Source organism: Dasypus novemcinctus, chromosome 10 (assembly GCF_030445035.2).
Source record: "Dasypus novemcinctus isolate mDasNov1 chromosome 10, mDasNov1.1.hap2, whole genome shotgun sequence".
NCBI lineage: Eukaryota > Metazoa > Chordata > Mammalia > Cingulata > Dasypodidae > Dasypus > Dasypus novemcinctus.
Window position 1 is genome coordinate 81,864,293 of NC_080682.1, and position 25,811 is coordinate 81,890,103.

The 25,811-nt window shown below is 48.3% G+C and overlaps 1 protein-coding gene across 8 annotated transcripts in view; it reads right to left on the bottom strand.

Moving 5' to 3' along the window:
• MICAL2 (microtubule associated monooxygenase, calponin and LIM domain containing 2) overlaps positions 1–25,811 on the bottom strand; it is a 229,449-nt gene that overhangs the window by 45,930 nt on the left and 157,708 nt on the right. For 6 of the 8 annotated variants that reach the window (XM_071218210.1, XM_058305719.2, XM_058305718.2 and 3 more), the window contains 5 exons: positions 20,626–20,809; positions 17,087–17,247; positions 12,152–12,226; positions 7,506–7,657; positions 4,930–6,220 (listed from right to left, as the gene is read on the bottom strand). In XM_071218210.1, the coding sequence (XP_071074311.1) occupies positions 4,930–6,220; positions 7,506–7,657; positions 12,152–12,226; positions 17,087–17,247; positions 20,626–20,809 (1,863 nt within the window). The remainder of the gene's footprint in view (positions 1–4,929; positions 6,221–7,505; positions 7,658–12,151; positions 12,227–17,086; positions 17,248–20,625; positions 20,810–25,811) is intronic. The other 2 variants (XM_058305724.2, XM_058305723.2) reach the window with 1 other exon arrangement.

The window sequence follows — 25,811 nt, forward strand, 5'->3', positions numbered from 1 at the left end:
TGCAGAGAATAATGTGATGAATCTCATAAGTATAATGTTGAATGAAATAAACCAGATACAAAAGATTCCATTTATCTAAAGGATGTTGTTACAAATCAGTGTTACCATGTGGCAGTTGGTAAGCTGGTAGGGAGTAGAGACTGGAAGGAAACCCAGGGGTTCTGAGGTTCTGATAATGTTTTGTTTCTTGATGTAGATCCTGTTGCATGGGTGTGTTCAGTCTGTGAAAAGTCATCAAGCTCTATACTTAAAATAAAAGTATTTTTCTCTTGTATATTATACTTCAAAAAAGTCTTAAAAATTCTCTTCTTACATATTAGCAATAACAAATTAGAAACTGTAGAAAGAAAAAAAACATTCATTCACAAAGCAAGAAAAACTACAAACTATCCACTATAAAACCTCCAGAAATGCAGGATACCTATGTGAATAATACTCTATAACTTGGGAAAACGGACTTTGGCCCAGTGGTTAGGGCGTCCGTCTACCATATGGGAGGTCCGCGGTTCAAACCCCGGGCCTCCTTGACCCGTGTGGAGCTGGCCATGTGCAGCGCTGATGCGCGCAAGGAGTGCCGTGCCACGCAAGGGTGTCCCCCGCGTGGGGGAGCCCCATGCGCAAGGAGTGCGCCCGTGAGGAGAGCCGCCCAGCGTGAAAAGAAAGTGCAACCTGCCCAGGAATGGCGCCGCCCACACTTCCCGTGCCGCTGACGACAACAGAAGCGGACAAAGAAACAAGACGCAGCAAAAAGACACCAAGAACAGACAACCAGGGGAAGGGGGGAAATTAAATAAATAAATAAATCTTTAAAAAAAAACTCTATAACTTAAGGAACTTTTAAAAACCTGACTAAATAGAGGACTAGAAATGGGAAGACTCAATACTCTACAGCTATCAAATGTCTCTGAATTATTCAATTAAATACCATGTCATTTAGAACCATATCAAAAAACACCAAATACCTAGGAATAAATCTAATGAAAATTGTGCAAGTCTTCTACAAACTTTGAGAGACATTGAAGATGACCTAAATAAATCCAGGGATATATCATGCTGTCATGTCTATGGATTAGAACATTCAATATTTCAAAAATGTTAATTCTTGTAATTCTACAGTAAATCCCTCACCTACATTTATCTATTGAGTCATGAAATCCCAAACAAATGCTCAGCAAATACTTGTGGAAATTGATAAATTGATTGTGCAACTCATCAGGAAATACAAAAGATCAAGAATAGCCAAGACAATCTTGAAGAAGAAGATCAAAGTAGAGGGTAATACCAGACTCTGGAGATTTATTGTAAAATCATGAAATGAAAACAGTGTGATTCAGACAACTCAAAGAGGGAAACAGAAAAGAGGATCTCAAGCCAGTCCCACATGGATACTTTACGTAATTTATGACAAAAGTGTTCCTGTAAAGCATCAAAGGGGGAAAAGATGTACTTTTTAATAAATCCTGCTGAGTCAATTAGAGACAATATGGAAAAAATAGAATATACAAAATCTATCCTAGGTTGATAGTAGGCTTAATTGTGAGAGGTAAAAAAGTAAAACTACTATAATGATGCTGTTTAACAGAAACATACAATTAATAAATTTTGTGGCCACATTAAAAAAGTAAAAAGAAACTAGTGAAATTAAATTTAAAAATATATTTTATTTAACCCCAAATTTCAAAAATACCATTTCAGCAAGTAACTAACATAAAAATTATTAATGAGATATTTTACATTGTTCATACTAAGTCTTCAGAATCTCATGTGTATTATATACTTACTGCACATCTTAGTTCAGGTGTTAAATTTTTAATGATAAAAGTGAAACATAATCCAATTAAAAGGAAAAAGTTTTGTTTAGTTAGAAAATAGTATACATTGCTTTGGCTTTTAACATTAAAATCATCAAAATAAAATAAAGTTTTCCTCATTCACACTAGCCATATCTGGAGTATACAATAGTGACTATTATATTGGGCATCACAGTTCTAGAAGGTAACAAAACAATATCGTTGTGACCTCAGAGTAGGCAAAGATTTCATAATCAGGATACCAAAACCAACCACCATAAGAGAAAATGCTTAGTTTGTTTTCATTAAAATAAGGACTTCCATTTATCAAAAAACACCTGAAGAGAGTGAAAAAGTGAGCCAAAGAGTGGAAGAAGAAATTCGCAATACATAAATCTGACAAAAGACTTGTATTCAGAATACACACAAATTAAAAAACAATAAGGAAACGGCAGACAACACAAAAAAAAGTAGGGAGAAAATATCTGAATAGAGACTCACACTGGAGAATATCCAAATAAGTGTGTGAAAAGCTGTACAACACCATTAAAAGTTTAATGCATATCAAAACCACAAGAAGCTACTACACACCCATAAATATGGCAGCATTAAAAACACCAAAAACTCAAATTACCAAGTATTGGTGAAGACACAGAGCAAGTGGAGCTTTCATTACCTGCTGCAGGATGTATACATTTGTACAACCACTTTGGAGGAGTATTTGACAGTATCTACTAAAACTGACTATATACGTTACCCACGGCTAGCAATTCCACTCCTCGGGATATCCCCAAAAGAAATGAGTACGTATGTAGACCATAGACAGGTACAAGAATGCTCAGAGCAGCATTATTCAGTTTTTAAAACCTGAAAACAACCTAAATGCCCAACAAAAGAACACAGAAATAAATTGTGGTACATTCATATAGTGAAATAAAATATAGCAATGGAAAAGAACAAACACTGCTGTACACAGCAGCCTGGATAAATCCCCCATACATAATGTTTAGGGAGAGAAGCCAGCATAAATGAGCACATACTTGTATTAGTTTTAGTTTTCTATTATTGTGTAAAAATTAGAACAAATTTACAAGCTTAAGACAATGTCCATTTATTATCTCACAGTTCTATAGATCATAAGTCCAGGCAGGGTTCAACCAGATAATCTCACCTTGATTAACTCAAAGATGAGTAGGTTAGGTCTACCCAGGGTAATCTCACCTTGATTAACTTAAAGTCAACCGATTTGACAGGTGTGGTCACTTTTACACTTGGCTGCTGAGTGTGTGAACTGGCACAACTTTGATGGAGGGCAATTTGGCAATATCTATGAAAATTCCCAATCCATATACCCTTTGCTCCAGCAACTCCACTTCTAGGAATTTAATCTATAGATATATTCACACTTAAGCCAAATGGTCAAACTTCTCAGCTATTCATTGTAGCACTATTTACAAAAACAAAAGATTGGAAACAACCTACACTGTCTATCATAGGGCACTGGCTAAATAAATAATGGTACATCTACACAATGGGATACTGTGCAACTATAAAACAAAAGAGAAAACTCTTTATGTGTTTATATAGAATGCTCTCCAAAATAAAATGAAGAGTACCCACAAAAATGTACAATATGCGACCATGGTACCATTTGTGAGAATAAAATATGTAATTTACTTTTATGTGCATATGTTGTGGAAGAATGCATAAGAAACTGACAATATTGGTTATCATCAGGGATAGGACTTACATGGCTCAGGGACAAGGAAGGGAGAAAGAACGTTTCATGTTGTACCTTTTGTACTTTTCATTTTGAGCCATATGACTGTACTATTAAATGCATAATGCATTAAATATTATGACATGATATGAAAGGTATAGTTATTCTCCAGTATGTCCTTGCACATCCTGATCTTGGCTGAAAATAGATTCTTTGTTAATATACATAGATTTTTGATTAAGATACCAAAGAAGATAAATATTTCTTTCATGAAAACTAAAGTTCCAAAATAAAAGTGAAATAAAATAAAAGTTAAAAAAAATAGAGAAAAACAAGTTGCTCAACAGTATGTATAGTAGGGTCCCAGTTCTTTTTAAGCAAGTAAACATCAAGAACAGAAAGAAATTGTGTGTTTAATGATTTCTAAGGATACCCACTAAAACTCTGACAAGGAGAGGGCAATGGGATACAATTTACTTTTTAATTAATGCTTCTAAATTGTTCGACTGTTCTGATTCTTTGATGTATTAATAATTAATTTTATGATGTAAATATTATAGTCAGTGTTCAAATAGTAACAAAAAATTCAAACTTAAAAGAGGATCCACTGACTAATAGCAACATTTAAAAAAATACGATACTCAGTGCTGGTGACAACATAGTGAAAAAGGTATTCTTAGACATAAGGGGTGGAAATATGAATTGGTACCTTGACCTGTTTATAAAAGAAATTTTTACTGAGATAATTGTAGATTCACATGCAGTTGTAAGAAATAGTACAGAGAGATCCCAAGTACTCTCTATCTGCACTCTCCCTTTTAAAAAGCAATTTGTCAGTGTGAGTTAAGAATCTTAAACATATTCACATCTTTAATCCTACTATCTCATTTCTTAGAATCTATCCCAAAGAAAGAATTCAAAGGAAAGAAAAATGTATATGCATAAAAATGTTCATAATACCATATATATAATATAAATATATTCATACATAACATATATACATATATCTACAACTTAAACAATAAGAAAATAGTTCATTAAATGATAACACATCCACTAGATAGAATATTCTGCAACCATTAAGATACGTTTATGTAGATTATGTGGGGATTGGTACAATACCTTTGGCATAATGTTGATAAAAAAGATAGAAAATTTTATAGACAACTCAGTAAATAATATTCACCTGAAGAGTGGAAAGGTGATGGAATTTGGTTTATCTTTATCTCTTTTCAAAACTTTCTATAACATAATTTAAAATTTTTAACTTTTCTGCCCCCCCAAATTCAAATTTTCCTACTTTGTCAGGATTTAATATGAGAGGCAAAATGAATTCAAGATGCCTGCTTGTCAATCCAAGGATGATAACAAACTGCTGGCCACTAACTGTAGACTTTTATCAGGAAAAGAGCCACTTACTTCGGTCTGCTGCTGAAGGAGGAGGCCCCTGGCCCAGGGATGTGCCACTGAGAGGCTGCAACATCTTCTCCAGGGGCTGGGCGTTGTCTGTGGGCAGCACCTTCTCTTTGGGGCTGCTGAAGAGGTCCCTGAGGTCATTTCTTTGTCTGGGTTCTTGAATAAAACTTTCAAAAGGTTTGTCTTTGTATCTGAGGGAAGAGAAGAGTGAGACTCTTCTCCTTGGAACCCTAGAAGCATCTGGCAAGGTCTCTTGCAAACTCACTTTCTCGAGGAGTGTGGGGACATCTTCAATCTTGCTGCAGCGAGGGGACGCGAGCACAGGAAAGATCTTGGATGACCGGTTGAGCAAAGTATGGGTGCGCAGGGCAGGGTCGGCGGGGCTAGGGTCCGAGTTCTGGGCAGCCCTGGCAACAGGGGAACCCGGGGAGAAGAAGACCGAGGACCTGCTAGCCATGTCTCTGGCCTGCTGACCCCAGTCTTTGCTGAAACTGGTTTTCCGCAGGCTGAATGAGCGAGCGCAGGCATGCGGCTGGCTGGCGGGCAAGGTCTTGGATTCTGTCTTGGTCCAAGGCTTCTTCCCGCCTGCAAGGCCAGGGAGGAGGGACCTTCGGATGGCATTTGCTATGAGCCTCAGGGGGGACTTGGGCGGAGCCACGCTTGGCTCCCCTGGAGCCTGGTGGGCTGGGCTCCCCGACTTCTGAGCCTCTCTCTGGGCTGGCAGTGTCTCTCTAGCCCCCCGAGGAGGCATCGCGGGGTGGACTGGATTCAGCACACAGCCTCCAATACCATTCTCAGCAGGTTGCTCTCCAGCTTCCAGGTGCAAGCTCTTGGGGATGGAGTCATTCCAATCCAGCAACTGGGTCTTCTGCTCGTGAGTGAGGACTAACTTCTTTAAGCCTGACTTCTTCTCCTCTTCCAGCTCTGACCCTTCCTCTCCTCTTCCCGTGTCCTCTGCAGCCCCAGCCCATAGCTCTTGGCCTGGTGAGCACCTGTCCTTCCCTCGAATGGCGTGGGGGCCTCTGTGGATGCTTCTGGTATCCCCGAAAGGGGCCTCGGCCTCCTTACCCCCAGCAGATGCCACCTCTCCAGGTCGAGGTGGTCCGGGGCATGGAAGGCCTTCTTCATCAGGGCTCACCGGGCAGTATTCTGCTCGGTCCAGGACCTGGTGACGGGGCAGGTATAAGGAAACTTCCTTGCAGGCTCCTTGGGCTCTGGCTCGCCTCAAAAAGATTGGGGTGGAGGGACTGGAAGGATCTCTTGAAACCTGTGAGGGGTGGTTGGAAGCTCTCACCTGGAGGAGATGAGCAAAAATAACAGCTATTGGTAACATTTCCAGTATTTATTTACATGGGGAATGCAAATCTCAGTCCACATCCTCTTCCCTTCTCTTCCTCACAAGTCCTTCTTCAGATTTCAGACCCCAACCTTAAAAAGAATTCTGCTTGGGAGGGTTTCAAAGGACCGCTCTGTGTTCTGAATGGATGCCTTGGGATCTGCTCAGATCTCCTTGGAACCCTGGAATCATCACTGATCAAAGGGGTTTCCAAATCCTGAACTAGGTGGGTAGAAAGCCAGAAGGGAAGGCAAAGCCGTGGGCACTGCCCTTGACCGCATCCTGGGCTAGGAAGGGTTGGCCTGCCCCAGACACAGGGGAGGAGGAGATCCCCTGGCCTGCTCGGCGATGGCCCCTATTGAAGGGCATATCCTGCCCACAGGTATGTTCCTTGAGACTGTTCTTCCTTGAGACTGTTACAGTAGGAGAAAAGAAAAGTCATGCTTCTGAGCTGGAGCTGTGGTGGCAGAAGGACAGCCTTTGTGATCGTCCAACGACCCTTCTAAACCCACCTCCCACCTCGCACCCCTGAGACACTAGTCATCTCCATGCTGAGGGAACTCGGTCCTCAGCAAAGGAGAGCCTTGACTGGACTCTGGCAGGATTCCCTATGCCCTGCCAAGGACGCGAGCTTCACAGGAGCACATACCTCTTCTGTTTTATGCACTCTACGTCTCAGAGCCTAGACCAGGGTCTGGCAGGTGATAGAAGCCTGAGAAATACATATTGCAAGAATGAGCCCAGCCCTGCATATCTCAGAGATGCCATTTTCTATTTAAGGGGCTGTTGCTTCTAAGATTCTACAGATACTACCAAAGGCTCCCTCACATAGGTGCCTGCTCTGGTTGCTTTCATCTCTGGGGATTTTCACGAGCACTGGGATTCCTTCAGCTGTGAGTTCCTCAGTGCCCTCTGTAAGTTCCTCAAAGGCAGAGGATATGTCCTAGCCTCTCTGCACCCCAAAGTCCAACCCCATTCCTGGCTCAGAGTCCATACCCTTTAACCTTTGCAGAGTGAGAGAGGTAACGTCCCCTCAGGAGCGGCCAAGAAGGAGCAGGATGAGCCTTCACAAAGACACGAGTGAAGGAGGCCTGGGTGGGCCCTTGACAGAGCATCTCTCTGGCCCTGGCTTTACCCTTGGGGCAACCTCCAAATGCTTAGGATCCAGAGTCAAGGGGGGAGGTGGGCGGAGGAGGGGCAGCTCGCCTTTCCAACACCTGGGCAGGGCCTCAGTGAAACTTACCTGAGGAGAGGAGTAACAATCCGAAGCATTCCTCGGAACACTGGCTGATGACAATGGTGGGGAAGATGGAGAAGACAATGAGGAGGTAGAAAGAGAAGGAGACAATTCCTTTGGAGGCAACGTAGTTCTTTTGTTGTTCACTGGCATCACGTCTACCAAGGAAAGGACATACTCTCCATTACAGAGTTGTAATTACCTGATTTTATCATAAAAAGAGGAAGCTTTAAGGAAGCCCAAATTCTATAAACTGAGCCAAAGAGAGGAAGACGGCACCAGCAACCAGCAGAGACTGCTTAGGAGGCCCCGGTGCCCACAGCTTGGGATCTGGAGGAAGAGGTGTAAGAGAGGTAGGAGCCTGCGGGGGCAGGTGGGCCCAGGATGAAAAGGCCAAGAACATTCAGGCCCAGGGGAGGACGTTCCTGAGAGCTGGAACCTGGAGTCCCCAGAGCGGTTCTTGGGTATGGACGTCTACCTCTCAGCTAGTGTCTGTTAAAGCCGCGGTGGTTTGGGGGCCAGGCCGCCAGCGCGGCAGAGCACTGTGTGAAGTCACTTGGTCAGTAAGCCATCTGAGGTCTCCGCCCCCAAGATGCAGGACCTCTAGCTGTGGACACCAACAGGACAGACACTCACGGCTAATGAAATGCTCTCTTCCTGATCACACGTGTACGAGGCGCTCTCAAACAACAGGATCAGTTGAAGATTTTAAAAGAGCCCGGGAGGAAGGTTGCAGTAAGTATCAAATCATTTGAAGCACCAGGGAGCCGTGTCCACGCCCAACTCCCGTGGGTCAGGAATTCTCAGCGTATGTGCTCAGAGCAACACAAGGAAGGAGTGTGCAAAGGCCCAGAGGATGAGTCTACTTCCATCTGGGGAGCTGAAATCCATTTCAATTATAGCAGAATCCTGACAGTTGTAGCCTGTAAGAATCAATCTCACTCCACCACCCCCACATGTACACACACACTCTCTTGTGTGGTACCCTTAAATGTAAACTCTTAAGCATTTTGTGTCCATATTGAACCATTTCAGATAATTTGTCCTCAAATGCGTCCAGAAAATGCCAAGCACTACTTCAGATTTGCCCTCTCAGGGTCTGCACCTCCAGCCCAGCCAGCTCTCCCTCACATCCCCGCACAGACGGGATGCACCTCAGAAACTGCCCGGGGCCACTCTTCCTAAAGAACCCATTTGAATCCCTGGATCTCCTTCTGGCCACTCAACTGACCCATTCAGATTTCCCTCCAAGACTTTTGGGTGTCAGAGTTTAGTTTGCTCCTTAGCTCAACGCAATCCTTTGGTCTCAGTTTCCCCAAAGCCATGGGTGAGAGGCTCTTCCTCAGGCACTCAGGCCAAGCTGAAGCCAAGCCCTACCTCGAGAACAGTTCCACCAAGGCCCATTTCTTTATACAGGAAAACCACACAGACGGATTTTCAATATTCTATCCTGCTTTCCACAGGCACAAATGCAGACACGGCAGATAACCTGATTATTGGTTTCCAAAACATGACTACCACATATGGCCAGCAAGCTTCCAAAGAGAAGCGCTCCCCAAATGCTGCAGAGGAAAAAGGCAACTCAGGGGACCGGATCTGAGGGTGGGAAGGAAGGAGCTGCTGAGGAGAAAGGCCACTGGTGCCGGGCGCTGGTGCGGGGAGCCGACTGCCTGCCTCCCCCATCACCCACACACCCGTCTCAGCCCACAGTTAGATGCTCCGAGCCTAGAAAGTCAAACGCTGTGGGTCAGATGTTGCCTTGCTTCCTGTCCTCAGCTTGCCAAACTCCTGTCAAATTCCTTCTCCTCTTCCTCACCGCCCCCCTTCTCCTCTCTGCCACCTCTTGAACGAAACTGAAACTTGCCTCAAAGTCCTCTCAGCTCAATGGACGGCCTCTCTGTTCTACCGAGGCGTTTTCAGGGGGCCTTTTGACAAAGAGCCTGGGATATCTTCGGAACTAGGTCTGACAGAAAACCGTGGGGGCTCACAAGGTCACGGACTGGACGTTGCCTTCCTCCTCTCGCTAGCGCCCCGCCTCCCCCCAGCTGGTGCGGTCCCTCTCCAATTGTCCCCACGCGGCGACATCGAGGCAGAGCTTGACAGGAAACGTCACTGTCTGAGGTAGGTGATGTCTTTGGGTTCCCTCAGAGGATGGTAAAGGGGAACTTGGGGACCCACCTCCTTCACACCAGCTGCTTGACACTGAGCAAGTTCCCTCACCCCTCGGTTTCCCCATCTGAGGATTGATTGAGGAAACAGAGGGGATGAAGAAGCGGTGGCCAGCAGTGCAGGACACAAAGTAAATGCTAAATGCTCACTATATAGGAATCCCATCCCCTTTCTTTCCACTCATATGCAGAACTGGTATCCAATATAGACTCACTGAACCCTGACCCATTCCAGATAGGGGGCACCCCCACCCCTAGCCGGGATTTCTAGGGGCAGGAGCTCCTCACTAGCCACTGCGATCCTGCTCTGTATGGCCCTGCCAGGCTGCCCTGGCCTCTGCAGGGGTCTCAGTCAGATGCTGCCTGCTCTGAGGGCCCCCTAGAACAGGGGGTTGAAGAGCAGACCAGAGCCTGCCTTGCAGCCTCCACGCCCACCCTGGCCAGGGGCTAACTCTTCTCCGGGCTCTCCAGGCCCTTAGGAAGCCGTGGTGACCTTTCCCTTCAATCCTAGAGGTTATTCTGGCAGCCCGGCAGGCTGGGGAAGGTGTCAGCCGTCACCCAGTGCCCTCCACCCTCTCACCTGGGCTTGGGACCAGAACCAGCCTTGACCCAGGTGACGCCCCGTGTGCCAGCCATGCGCATGGGGGTGTGTCTCCTGTTGGGCAAGAGGAAGGCGACTGAAAGGATGGCTCTGGTTGCTTTCATCTCAGGATTTTCACCAGCACTGGGATTCCAGGGCGGGGCTTCCTGGAAGCTGGGAGCTCAACCCCTTCTCCAAGTCCTGGAGTGCCCTCTAGTGGCCGCAGCCTGCACAGGCCTGACCCACGAGTTTCTCCGTTTTGGTGTGAACTCACTCCGGCCTGCCAGTGTCTTTGTTCATTTGTTCGTTCGTTTGTGCAATCATTCATTTAATTGGCAAAGGTGGACTGGATGCCTCCTGTGGGTCAGACCCATGCTAGGCACTAGGCCCATAGAAATGATTCAAACTCAAGGCCTTGCCCTCCAACCAGCTTTGTATATACTTGAGAACCAGCACCCAGCACTGCCGGGCCCACAGGCACAGCTGAGGACCGCAGGGGCACCCCTGGATCATGCCACTGTTTAGCCACGCGCTCTCCTTGCACCTCCTCGAGCATCCCCCACCCTGCTGGGAGGACCACCCCCCCCCACTCTCCCTGCACTTGCCCCTGTTAGTCTAATTCTGGGAACTTCTTGAGGGCAAGGACTGAGCCCCCAAAACTGGTAGCACCCAGGAAAGACCGCCAGAAGCATTGAGAGGGAATCTGCACCCAACTGGACCTGCCCAGAGAAGCAGGAGGCCAGTGACTTGGCGGGGGGGGGGGGGGGGAGTGGAGGTGGCAGTGAAGTAGAGAATGAGAGAACATAAGGCAAAAGCCTAGCCAGGGCCTCAGTAACTGTTAATTCCCTCCTTCTCGCTCTCCGCTACCTGGGGCTTTAACATGATTCAAGTCAGCTTGACCCCACTCCACCCCATCCCCAAACAAAACGGCTTGCTCAGATGTGCAGCCCTCAGTCCAGCCCCAAAGGTGCCCATTGTCCAGCCTGACCCAAGGCGCCCGGGTGGGTGCTGGAGAGGCAGATGAGAGGGGCCTCTCACTTAGGGGCTGCTGCAAGGTGAATCTCTGGCCCTGGCTGGGAGTCAGCATTTCCTCAGTAGGAAGGAAAGGAGGGTTCTAATTCAAATGCAAAAACATTTCTTTGTAGAAACCCGAGCCTAGTCCAAGGCTTTCCTGGGTCTACTTCTCCCACCGGAGAGGGCTCTAGAGGACATATGGGTCCCAGGGAAGTGGAGGCTAGCAACTTAGAATAGGATGGAGTGCTCTGCATTCTCTCCTGGTCCAGGCAAGGAATCCCTCCTACCTGTGGCAAGGCTGAGAATGTGGGAAAACCATGGGATGCTGTGCAACTGTGAGTGTGGTCACTGCGTCCCCTAGTGGACACCTGCCGCTTCAGCACCCGCCGCAGGCCTGGCCCCCACTGAGCCCCTGCTCCTCCCCCAGGATGCTGTGACCAAGGCCTGCTCAGAGAAAAGGGGGGTGAAAGAGGTAGGTTTTAGCCTTCTTCATAGCTTTGCCCACAGTTGGATGAGGCAGTTAGGCTGACACCCTCTGCCAACTGCAGGGTACCGAATCAGGACAGATAGAGCCCTGGGGCCTCAGTTTCCTCATTTGTGCTTCTAAGAGCTCGGAGCAGATGACTGCTGAGGCCTGTTCTAGGTGAAACACTGGAATTCTAAGGCTCCACGATTCAGAGTGGGGGACTGAGGGGACAGTGGGAAATCCCTCAGAACATGTTTCTTCCAGTCAAAAGCGGAAATGAGCCAACCTTCTATTTCTTTTCTCGCCCTTCCCTCACATCCGGGAGACCCTGTCAGAGAAGACCTTGTAAGGAGTGCACACAGTGGCCCCCGGCAATTAACCAGGGGCTCTGCCCACTCCCACCCTCCCAGGGCTCTTGACTCACGTGACTGCAGTTTTCTCCTCCAGTTCTGGTATTTGCTTGGAGTTGGAGACTGGACGCTGTTAGCCTGTTGCAGAGCTGTGGCCAAAGACAGAAGGCGGCCGGGAAGGTGGGGGGAGAAAGAGTCCGTCAAGTGTACAGGACAAATGGGAGACTTTCTCCTTCAGTCCATTCACAGTAAGTTAATAGGTTAATGATCGTAATTGACGGAGCCCCCTTCTTCTCTCAGACCCCACCTCTCCACATCACATACCTCTAAACCTTCATTCATCAAATATTATTTAAGGGAAGCGGCTGTGGCTCAACCAATTGGGCTTCTGTCTACCATATAGGAGGCCCAGGGTTTGATGCCCAGGGCCTCCTGGTGAGGGTGAGCTGGCCCACGCGGAGTGCTGGCCCACATGGGAAAGCCGCCCCACGCAGGAGTGCCGGCCGATGAGGACAGCTGGCACAGCAAGATGACGCAACAAGAGACACAGGGGAGAGAAAATAAGAAGACATAGCAGGGAAACGGACTTTGGCCCAGCGGTTAGGGCGTCCGTCTACCATATGGGAGGTCCGCGGTTCAAGCCCCGGGCCTCCTTGACCCGTGTGGAGCTGGCCCATGCGCAGTGCTGATGTGCGCAAGGAGTGCCGTGCTACACAGGGGTGTCCCCCGCGTAGGGGAGCCCCACGCGCAAGGAGTGCACCCATAAGGAGAGCCGCCCAGCGCGAAGGAGGGAGCAGCCTGCCAAGGAATGGCGCCGCCCACACTTCCCGTGCCGCTGACGACAACAGAAGCGGACAAAGAAACAAGACGCAGCAAAAAGACACAGAAAACAGACAACCGGGGAAGGGGAGGGGAATTAAATAAATAAAAATAAATCTTTAAAAAAAAAAAAAAAAAAAAAAAAGAAGACATAGCAGAACAGGGAGTTGAGTGGCACAAGACAGTAATGGCCACTCTCCCACTCTGGAAGCTCCCAGGATCAGTTCTTGGAGCTGCCTAAAGAGAATACAAGCAGACACAGAAGAACATACAGCAAATGGACACAGAGAGCTGACAACGGGGGGAGCGGGGGGAATGGGGATGGGGGAGAAATAAGTAAATCTTAAAAAAAAAATTTTAAGAACCTGCTTAGGGACAGGGAGTATCCTGTTTCAGAAAATGCCTCAAATTATGAACCATCATTCTAACTCCATGGTCATGACTAAGTATACATATGCACACACACACGTGTGTGTGTATATGCATAATATATACGTGTGTGTATATATATATATAATGCATATATTTTTGTATTTTTTCTTAGTAGAACAGTCCTTTAAAGTTGAGGTTTCATATCAATGTCCTCTCTAAGTAATAGATAAAAACTGGAGTTGCTCTGATTCAAGCCAGGAAGCTGCGGAGAGCTCTACCTTCCGCCTCCCCTCCCCACACCGAGCCCCAAACCCTTTGGAGTTCATTTTTAGCTGAACCTCGAGACCATGCATCGCTGTGACCGCTTCTAGGCCTGTTTCCAGTGGAAACACATTTACAGGCAACTGTATGCAACGTACAGAAGGCCTGGGCGCATGGCTGCAGAGTGCAGTCTGCCCGTCTCCCCATCACAGGAACCCCCTGGCTGAACGTTCCCCTACATCAGGGGCTCTCAACCTTTTTTGCTTCATGGACCCCTTTTCCAGTCCACGGAGCCCTTACTAAGTCCAAACTAAACTGTGTATTATTTTAAAAATGTTAACAACCACACCAGCACGTCCCCATAAAAATAATGTTTTTTGACTTTCAATTGAAGCTCACAGCCCCCTGGTTAAGAACCCCTGCCCCACATTTTAGGGCCACGTCCTGCCCCCACAGACCGGCTTGGGGTTCTCCAGGCTGCAAGCTTGGCATGAGAAGCCAGCTGGCCTCGAGCTCAGCCAGAACCTGCTGACCAGCCTCTTTAGCACTTCACGGAGAAACGCCTCAAGAAGAAGACGTTCTCCTTGCTTCTCCTCTTTTAACTTTGTGGAATGGAACCTACTGGAAATGGCTAGCATCCATGAGAGATTTTCCACCACTGGTGTTTTCAAAGCACACGTGCACACATTTAACCTTGATAGGAAAAATAGGGGAGGAAGTAATGACTTGATGCAGTAATTATAAGTGGTATAAAGAAGCTGCTAATTCCCTTCTTTTTATCTTAATTTTAGCACTCTAGCAGCACTTTTGGAGGTCTTAGTGCAGGGCTTTCTGCTGAAGGAACAAGAGAGTATGTATTCTGTCAAAGTGCAGATACCATTTTACTGTTACACACTAATAGGGGCTCCAAAGACCTGTTATCAAATTATTGCTAGAAAAAAATGGATAAATATCAATTCTGCTAAACCAGAATCTCTTTTGGGCAGATTGCCATCCAAACTCTAATTAGTTTATGTCCAAGAACCCAATCCATTACGTAATTCATTTATTTACTTAGGGGCACATTTTACAGCTAATTCATCCAGGCAGGTGCTCCAGGAAACTGCTCTTCTGAGATTATCAAAGTGTAGGATGTGTTAATATAAAATGCAAATACCTGGACCTGCCCCAAACCTTCTGAATCTGCACGTCTGAAGAAGGGACCCGGGAATTCATCTTTTAAACAAAGATTTTTCAATTAGATGTTTTAGGGAGCATTACTGAGCATTTCCTATGGCCTCGATAGCACAGAGTTTAAGGAATATTTCAGCCCATCGTCTTGGGCATGCGTTAGGTTAAAGAACTTTAAGGAGGCAATAGACTATTTTTTTATGCACTGAGGCGGTCCCAGAAATCATTTTAAAGCAATGTCCTATCTTCTCTGGCCTTCCCCAGCCCACCTTTGAGCCATTTATCCAGGTGAGAGTCGTAGCTAATGATGCCCCATTATATCCACATGACATCAACCCTACAACTTGGTAACAAGTGGATTTACCCATAGCCAGCACCACAAAACATGGCACTGGACCCATACCAGAGACTTTAACCTAAAATATCATCTGCCCATTGATAATTAAACCATGACCAATAAAAACAAAACCAACAGGGGTTTGTTTGAAAGTGATACAATTGATCCACACACTATCTACTTTGTATTTTATCTTGTGATTAAACTGGATTTTGCTTCAGCTATATTGCCTTGGTCTCTCAACTCAACCTACCCCCCACCCCTGGAAGAAATGGTTTCAATGAACCAGGTTTTATTACAGTGCCCTCACCTGCCAGCAAGGGATATTCCATGAAACAGCCTTGGGAAGATGATGACTGCTTTTTCTGAAGAGCCATTATTTAAGACGTGATCTAATACATCTCTTGATACCATCTATTTGAAATGGCTGGAAACATCCACAGAGTTAAACATCAGAAAAATCTTTGCCTGCTGTGAAAAACTAATATATTTGTTCCCCATGAATAAGATTAATAATTGTCTGAGTTTCCATTTTCACTCTGGCTGCTAGAGAACTCAGAATCCAATTTGTGATTCAACCACAGCGGCTGCTTTGACTCTGTTCTGCCTGTCTGGGGCCGAGAACTCCTGATGTAGTTTGGTTAACCTTAACGTGGAAAATTTATTTTTCAAATATATAGTCATACAGTTTTGTCTTGTGTCCTTCCTGTAAGATGTCTCAAAACCCTCGTCAACTGGAGAAAGAGAAAGGAGAAATGGAGGGAGGAGAGGAAAGTATTTACAGATAAGGCGGCTGCAGCTCACGGTAGGCAAGGGATGTGCTGAGGTCAAGCAGTAACCAGAGGCAGGGCTGAGACCCACTGGAAGAGTCCAGGGCTGCCCTCTGTATGTGCCAAATGTGCTAACCCCATCACCAGCCTTTCCAAACAGCCCCACAAATGGTACTTAACAAACGTGCTCTGATTAAAAGTTGGCCTCATTTTAAAAGGCTTACATGGGAGGGCGAAACCAGAGTGTCCAGGATTTAGAAACATCTATCTGAGGTTTCAAACCTCAACTCTGGTTTCCTTCAAAACCGTCATTCGGGCGCGAAGGTTCAAGGACCAGGCGTAAAGTCTCCTCCTGGCCACCAGAGGGGGGTGCAGGACACGTCGCGCTCCGGCTCCACACCCGCGGCCCAGGCCGCTGGCTAAGTCTCTTGGTCCTGATGGTGACGCGTCTGTTAGCCTGTTTCTTCCCACCCCAGATGTCAGATGATTTGGTCCCAAGTCGCTGCTGACAGACTCAAAACCCCTGACCCAAGGCCCCCTTTGGCAAAAACAAGCCGTGCTGCTAGAGACAACTCTTTCTAGGTAGACCTGAGGTTAGCGGGCGGCTTACGAGCTGGGAGACCGCAGGAAAAACTCACTCCATTTGTGCAACTGCAAAACGGGCTTAATGCCACTTACCTCACGGGAGAATCCTAGGAGTAAATGGAGACATGTGTGTGAAAAGCCCTGACCCACTCAGTGAAAGTGCGTTTATTATCATGCACATAAAATTTCAGTGCATCCACAAGCCACAAGCCCCCGCTAAGGGCTCCACAGACCTCCCTATGCTGCCCGGGCTGTGTGTCTTCCCACAGCAATAGAAGCTTTCCTTCCCCCAGGGGCCAGGGAAGGCCAGAGAGCCCCTAGGAAGACACACAGAGGAGGAAAAGTGGGCATTGCTCTGGGCAAGGGGGTCCTGCGGCCCTCCTCTGCCTGCCCGGGGCAGGAAGAGCCAGCCGGACACCTCTGCCATCTTCCCTTTGGGGTTCCAAAGTGTCTCCTGGAGGCGATGCCCGGCTTCGGGCCACTGGGTCCCGGGCCTTCACCCCCACTGCCACCCCACCCCCGAGGTCCCAGCCCCCAGCCTCTGACCCTGAGGATGAGACCTGATGTCACGGGCCTCCATGAGGGAAAGCTGCCCACAGGGCTGGGCCTTCAGGTGGGGGGTCTCTGCTCCCCCCCCCCCCACTGCGCCCGGATCAGGGAAGCCTGCGTCCCACCCAGGCAGGCTCTCCGCTCACCTTGCTCGCTGGACTGCTCCGGGCCCTGTGGAGAGACCGCCTCCCTCGAGGAGTCCCGGGTGGGGGACTGCGGCAGGGTGGGGGGTTCTGGCCGCCGGGGTCTCGCCTCACAGGGCTCCGCACTGGGGGTCTCACCGCCACAGTCAGACTCTGTTTCGGAGCTGGAAGGAGAAAGGACACAGCCGGTAAGGGGCAGCCCGGGATCCCCCACACTGCGCCCCCTCCCACCACCGCCTCTGGCGCATCAGGGGACCTGGGGCAAATGCATGTGCTGTTCACCTCTGTGCCCAGCGCCTGCCGCATGCTTGCGTCACACAGGAAGGAAGCCCGGCAAATCCATGACCAACTATCTGGAGAAGGCTGGGAGCTTTTGCTTTCACCCACCTCCGCGCCAGGCTCCTAACGTCTTTGGGGTTAGATACACTCATTCTTAAGGACAACCCTAACATTTCAGGCATTAAATGCTGCTTTCCTCTTTTCCTGGCATGGAGGGGAACAGACAAGACTGTGTGTAGGGGAAGCGATACGTGGCCTGGGTCTGAATAATCGGCAGGTGTTCAAGGGGCAGGGAAGTGGGGCAGGGGTCCTATCAGACAGGACAGCGCTGGCCCCGCCTGGGGGGGCAGGACAGCACCTGGAGGCAGCGAGATGTACACATCTCTATAAATCTCTGTCTCTCTCTCTCCAGCATCCCTCTTTCCCTTCGGTCACTGGCCTGGTCATTGTGTGCTTCCATGGCCTCTATCCCCCAGAGTGCCCAGGGGGGCGGCCGGGGCACCCATGCCTGTTCACAGCCTCGTCCCAGAGGGCATGCGATGTGAGTAGTACCAACTGGAGGTCACCCTGAGACCTTGGTGCAAGGATACGAATCGATGGAGATGGGCTGCTGCCCTCAGTAGCTAAGAGCCCCCCGGGGAGGCAGCCTCTGTAAGTTGCTGCCAGCCCAGCATGCAGAGGGGCAGCAAGACAGAGCAACCAACGTGTCTGAAGTGAGAGTCACCTTTGGACATCTGAGTAGATGAACCAGTTCATGTCCTTTTTAAAAAAATGTAAGCTGGTCTGAGTTAGACTTCTGCCTCCTACAGCAGAAAGAGTCTGTAATTGCCTAATTGAGATCTAGAAGACTCTGAAGGCTGTGTGACCTTGGGTAGGTGCCTTCTCCTCTCTGGGCCCTGGTTTCCCATCTTGGGGACTGCTCAGGGCAGTCCAAGGCAGTGGTTCTCATGAGATCATGTGCATCAGAATCACAAGTGGGGCTTAAGATGCATGTTCCCAGGCCCCATTATCCAGTCTTCTATAACTAGTCTCCACTTTCTCCCCATACCCACTCTAACTAGGCTTCCATTCCATCACTCTATTAAGACCACTTTTGTTAAGTTTAACAATGATCCTCCAGTTGTAAAATCCAAAGGCCACATCTCTATTCTTATCTGACTCAACTCTTCAGTAGCCTCTGACAGTGAAACCCCCCCTTTTTTTGAGGTACCAGGGATTGAACCCAGAACCTCGTATGTGGGAAGTTGGTGCTCAACCACTGAGCCACATCGGCTCCCCTGAGTTGGTTTTTCATTTGTTTGCTTTTTGTTTGCTTTTTGCTTTTAGAAGGCAATGGAGATCGAACCCAGGACCTTCCATGTGGGAAGCAGGTGCTCAACTGCTTGAGCCACATCTCCTCCCCTCCTTCTTTTTTTAGCTTTTACAACCCTCCCCTCTGAATCTCTCTCCTTCCCAATGGTGTTTGCTAGAATGTTCTGTTTGTCCACTGAATGTTGAAGCACCTAGAGCTTTCTCCTGGGCTCCAGCTCTTCCTTACCTATAAGAAGATGCTCTTATTCCATAAAAAACTCACCGGTCCCTTGACTTTACTAGCCTTTCCATGCCTCTCAAATTGCCATCTCCAGCCATGCATCCCAGAAACTTTAGACTTACATAGTCAACTGCTTTCATGATATCTCTACAAAGACATCTAATGGGCCCATCAAACCCAGCAGATCCCAACTATTGACTTTCTCCACAAATTTTCTTCTTCCCTGAAATCTTCCCCAACTGAAGACAACTTTAGAAATGATTGCACCGTTTATTCAGTATCTCAAGTCAAAATCTGGGAGTCACCCTTGAATTCTCTCTTTCCCTTGCCCCTCTCATTCAGTCCATCAGCAAATCCATCTCCAGTGCTCCTGCCCTGGTGCAAGACCCTGCCTCTCACCTGACTCATGGGTTCCTAACCCGACCCCTGCCTTCAGTCTCACCCAGTACTACAGCAGCCATCCTCCACACCAAGGCCAGAGGTGTGTTTGAAAATCACAAATGAGATGTCACTCCTTGACTTATTCTCTAAATGTCTAAGAATCACATTTAAACTCCTTAGCCTATCTATCTGAGCCTTACTTCTGCGTTACTCCCTGGCATAACCCTTATCCTTTATCCACTCACGGCGTGCCAGCCACACTGTCTTTCTAGTTATTATTTTAGATCCACCGGGGCACTCCCGCTCAGGGCCTTTGCACGAGCCGCTCTCTGCTTGGATTCCCCTGACTCTTTCTTGCACACTGGATCTCAGCTTAAATGCCACCTCCTCAGGGAAGCTGTGGTAGATTGTTTGCAAAATAGCCAGCAATCATTCATCTTTTTATCCACACTCTTTTGCAATAAGACTTTGTGGCTCCTTGCATAAAGGGGTGGCATATACTTCCCCACCCCTTAAATTCCATGACTTGCTTTGACCAACAGAAGGCAATGGAAATAAGAGCATGCCAGTTCTGAGCCACTGAGGCCAGGCATGATTCCACTTTTTCTCTTAGGATCATGTGAGTAAGTCTGATAGAGGATGAAGTACTCAGGTCTACTAGCCCTCAGCAGCCCAGCTGACAAGAAGCCATCCTCCAGAAGTTCATGCAAACACATAAGGGAGCCCACCAGGGAACAGAACTGCCTAGCTGAGTTTAGATTAAACTGATGGCCTCCAGAATCACGAGCGCAGTAACTGCTGGTTGGGATGGTTTGTTACTCAGCATTATGGTGGGGATATGTAACTGCTACAGAGGCCTTTCCTGGCCATCCAATCTAAACTGGCCGACCAGCCAATCTCTATCACATGCCCCTATTTTGTTTTCGTACCTGGCACATGTGTGATACTTTTCTTTTTAGCTATTTACTTGTTTACTGATTGTCTACCCCATGTGAATGACAGCCCTGTGAGCGAGCAAGGGCATTGTCTTGTCTTCCTCACTGCTATATCCTCAGAGCCTGGTAAGTAATAAGCCATTGATTCCTACTGTTGATTGACCTCCTGAACGAATTCAGCATGTCTGGGGGAGACCTGAGTCTGTATTTCTAACAGCCACTCCAGGGGATTCTGACGCAGGTGGCGTGGACACGTAAATACTGATCCAAGGCAGCAGAGCTTCACTTCCTATGTCCTTTCCCCATCGTAGCCTCCCTCTTACCATGCATCACCCTCTCATAGTGGGAGGACCCCGAGAGCCCCCTCCCTGTGACAGGTGACACCCACTAGGCACCCCCCGGGAGCCTGAGCATACCTGCTGTCGTCGCTGGTGACCAGGACACGCACGGCGAGCACGTCCTGCCCGAGCGCGTCCTCCCCAGGGCTGATCCTCACCGAGGTCCACTCGGAGGGCAGGGGAGAGGTGGCTTCACATTCCACACCGCTGGACTCCGGCTCAGGGACACTCTTCGGCTTCTTTGGGGAGGTCGGCTCATCTGCTGAGAGGAGAATAGGACCTAGAGAGATGGTGGGAAGGGACGGCCCCAGCAGGGCACCTGCTCTGGCACGGGTTTGGGTAGGCTGCTGGGAGTGGGCGGCAGGCCTGGGGCTACACGGACCCTCCAAGACTGAGCTTCTAGTTCTCTGTGTCATTGCTGAAGCCCACCGGCTGCCCCAGCACTGGACAGCACACGCCTCTGGGCCAGGCATGAACACACACATCCTCCTATTTCATCCTAGGGAGGGCCCACCCCAGGCCCTGTCATCAAAATTGCAATGAGGGAAGTGGATGTGGCTCAAGCAGTTGGGCACCTACCTACCACATGGGAGGTCCTGGGTTCAGTTCCCAGTGCCTCCTACAGAAGACAAGCAAGACAGCGAGCTGATGCAATGGGCTGGTGCCGAGAGCTGATGCAACGAGATGACACAAAAAGGAGATTCGACAAGGAAACACGATGAAAGACACAACAAATAAGGAACAGAGATGGCTCAAGTGACTGGGTACCTCCCTCCCACATGGGAGGTTCCAGGTTTAGTTCCTGGTGTCTCCTAAAAAGAAGAGGAGCAGACACAGAAAGAACACAATGAACAGACACAGAGAGCAGACAGTGAGCACAAACAATGGGGCAAGGGGGAGGCAAGTGGGGAGAAATAAATAAATAGAAAAATCTAAAAAAAAAAAATTACAATGACCAACATGTTGCTAAATCTACTGGGAAATTCTCAGTTCTCATCTTACATTGCTACCCATCTGCATCTGATGCAGCTGATGACTCCCCACTGATTTCTGTCTAGAAACAGCTCTTTTCTTGGTTTCTAGGACAGCACAGCCTCCTGGTCTCCTCCTCTCTGGCTGCCTCCTTCTTTGTCTCCTTCACTGATTCCACCTTTTCTCCCTGCCTTGTAACCCTGGAGAGCTCCAGAGCTCAGTCTTTGAACCTCTCCCCTGCCTACACTCAAACTCTTCTAGTCTCATGGCTTTAAATATTCCCTTAGACTCTGATGACTCTCAAGTTTGCATCTCCAGCCTGGACATGTCCCCTGAACCTAGACCTATATAAACCTCCACTTACTTGGCATGTCCACTAGGATGTCCCACAGGCCTATCAAACTCAACATGTGGAAAATGAACTCTTCGCCTTTGCCTGCCCCCAAACCTGCATCAGTCAATGGCAAGAGCCTTCCAGTTACTCTAGTCAAAGACCTTAGTGTCTATCTTGACTTCTCTCTTTCTTTCATACTTTGCTCCAAGCTATCAGTAATTCCTGTTGGCTCTACCTTCAAAATACATCAGGAACCCAGTCACCTGTCACCACCCTCTCTGCTACCACCCTGTCCCAGCCGCCATCATCTCTTGTCTGGATTACAGAGATAGTCTCCTACCTGTTCTCCCTGATGTCCTTCTCATCACATCCTCTCTCAGTTGGTTCCCATCACCTCATCCATCACTGGTTCCTCCAATGCTCTGGGTATGCTCCCATCCCAGGGCCCTTCCATAAGCTCTTGCGTCTACCTAGAATCTGGTTTTCCCCAAATATTTGCATGCAGGGCTTGCACACTCACTGCCCCCAAGGCTTTGATTACATGTCACCTTCTCAATGCCTTCCATGATCATCCCATTTAAAACTGCAACCCACACTCTCAGAGCTATCCATTCCCTTTCCTGCTTTATGTTTATTCATAGCACATATTGCTTTCTAATAAATGATTAAATTTTCTTATTTATTTTGTTTATCTGTCTCCTATGGCTATAATGTAAGCAGTGATTTTTGTCTGTTTTGTTTGTTACTAGAATTGTGCCTGGTAAAGAGTAGATCTCCAGTAAATACCTGTTGAATGAATGAATGAGCAAAACAGGTAGCCCAAGTCCCAAATCCATCTTGGCCTCTAACTAGCTGGGCAATCCCTTCTCTGGCCAAAGCCATGCAGATGTCCTTCCTCCTTTCTAAGTCCGAGACCTTACCTGAACTTGGCTGCCTCCCGCCTCCTGCACTGGGTGATTATCTTTTTTCTTTCCTGTGTCTTCTTTGTCTACTGGATCTTTCCCATCACTGTTCAAATATGCTGACGCCTCTCTTCTTTTTAAGCCCAATCCTACCATCATTCCTAGATAATCTTCTGGAAGAGTTGGCTACATTTATTTTCGTCACTTCTTTGCTTCTCATCACTCACTCCTCAGTCCCTATGAGCCTACCTATGTCTCCACTACTTTCCCAAACAGCCCCAAGCAAAGTCCAATTCAAGGGCCTTTGGGTCCCTTGCCCAGCAGCAGGTGATCATTTGACCCCTGGCTGTTCCTAGGGACACTTCCTCTCCCCTGCCTCTCTGGCTGTTGCACCTCAGCTATCCAGTCTTCTAGCCTGCCCTTAAGGCCCTTCGTGGTTCCCCTGAGCCCTAGCATCTACTCACCCTATGCACTCTTGCTGAGAGAGTCACCTATGCTCTGACTATACTTAGCATCTGTAAAGATAATGCACAAGGTACCTCCAGCCCAGATTTCTCTCTGACGCTTTAGATCCATGTGTCTGTTTTGAAAATCTCTCCTTTTACCCTCCAGGCACCTTGGACTTAATATGCCCATTCAGAATTCAGTTGGCTCCAAAGGTTCTGCCCGTTCCCAGCATTTCTTATATCAGTTGATACCACCACTTGGTCAAGATCTTTTCAAGTCAGAAACCTCAGGGTCAGTTCTGACTTCTCTCTCTCTCTCCATCCTTCTTCCCAAAGCAAGAACTTCAATCAACTATTACCCTGCAGGCCCTAGGCTTAGCGTTGGCAGATATGACTATTTCAAGAATTTTTTGGGGTTGGGTGAAATGCCTCAAGTTTTAAAAACATGTCTCTGGCAGATTCAGCCAGTGGACTGCCAGTTTGTACCCCCTGCTGTCTGGGCATACTTGTGTACGTATGTGGGTACCTCTATAATGGTGTGACCAGGAATGGGAGGTATTTGTGAAGTATGTGTTATAACCAAAGACCTGGCTAGATATAATAATAACAATAACAATAAAAACACTTACTTTTATTGAGTGTGCAATATATACAGAGAATTGTTTAAGTGTTTTACGTGTATTAAGTTGAATCTCACACAACCCTCAGAGGAAATTATTAACTCCAGTTTGCTGTTGAGAAAACTGAAGCACCAGGAGTTTAAGACATTGGGCCCACTGTCACAAATTTCATCAGAGGATGGGGATCAGCCTGTATGTCTGTGAGCACAATAGAACCACAAATGGACACTGTGCATGGCCTTTATTCTGGGAGAATGGACAGGAATATGAACCCAGTTTTTCACGTCCTCTCCATAGCAGAGCTATGCTTTGTCCCGTGACTTGCAGCCCTTCCCTCTAGAGTCAGTGGGGATACTTCCCTGCACGACTGACCTGAGAGGTGGCCATGAGACTTGCTTTGACTGGCAGAAAATTAGCGGCTATGACAAGACGTGAGCAAAGGCTTTAAGTGTCCTTGCCGGGTTGACTTGTCCACTAACACTCCTGCCAGTCTGCCTTGAGAAAAGCTTGTCCCAGATGACTGCTGTCCCTTTAGACTGGGACCCCAACCAGGGGCCCATGGAACAGACCTGGAGCCCAGTCCACCCAGAGCCCAGCCCAGCCCACAGCAGCCTGGAGCTGAGCCAGCCTGTCCAACAGTGACCTGTGAGCAAGAGAAACAGATGCTATAAGTCCCTGAGCTTCAAGAGGTTTGTTACCTAGAATTATTATAGCAGAGAGCAGATGCTCTACCTGGGGTGTATCTGGGTATAGGCATGTGTGCCCAAATAATCATTTATTCAACAGGTGCTACCTGTGCCTCTCCTCTGAATCAGGCCCATGCAGGAGATTTGGAGATGACTCGGCCACAGTCCCTGTCTTCTAGCTTCTTGTTCTGTTCTAAGGGTTGTTTGAGATTTAATTTAATTGTGCATGTTCACAAATATCTGCATTATAAGGTAGAACATCTAAGAGGGAGGTAGAGAAGTGAAGAAGAGCAGGGAGATGGACCTCCGTGCAGTATACACTTCAGGCTGCCACTTTAACTGGGCCATTGAGGTTGAGTAGGATTTCAACCTACAGGGTAGGGAGAGGTGGCACTCCAGGGATGAACCTCTGTGAGCAAAAGCACCAAGGTGGGAAGCATGACTATCTGTACAGGAAACAAAGCAGTCCATGTGCTGGAGGAAGGAGGGCATATGAAAGGAACCAGTGGAACATGGCTGAATTGACATCAAACCAAGAAGGGCCTTGAATGGCAAGTTCAAGGGTGGTTTTACCCCAAGGCCATCACTGAAGGGTTTTAGGCCCTGTGGACTGGCACTGTCAGCTATGCCTCCTAGAAAGATCACTCTGGTTGCAGAGTGGAAGGTGGACCAGAGCATCCACAAGGAGGGGTGAGAGGCCGGGGAGAAGTTGTTGAGATAACTTGGAGGAGACCTAAAAACTGAAGGTGCACTGCGGGAGTCAGAGGAAGGGTGGAGGCAGCCTGGCCAGGACGCGGGGGCTGCAGGAGGTGGGGCTGAGCCAGGCTGTGCTGGTATGAGACCCGAGGCCCCCATCCCCCGGGGCCAGCCCCAACCTGCAAGGAACACCCCAGTGTCCTGCTTTGCTCCCTTTTCCTCCCAGAGTTCTGGCTTTGCCGGCAGGGCTGGAGCATGGCCAGGGCAAGGGCGCAGCCCAGCTGCCTGGGCTCCTGGGACGGTCGTCCCTTGCTCAGCAGGACCAGGGCCAGCGTCTCCCCCAGTGGGCGCTGAATGTCAGTGGAGGGGCACGGGGGTCTGAGAGGCTGCACCTTTGTGGGTAAGAAGCTGGTGCTTGCTCCGGGCCTGTGCAGCCCCCACCTCACCTAATCGGGGAGGCCCAGAAGGGCATGCCCCCCCTCCCCTCATGGCCCGCTTCAGGCTCTGGCTGGGGGTCTGGGGTGCGCACCTCCCCCGGGAGGAAATGTCTCCCCCCAGCCTCCATGTCCAGACACCTCTTTCCATTCCCGAGGGCTCCTGTCCGCGTG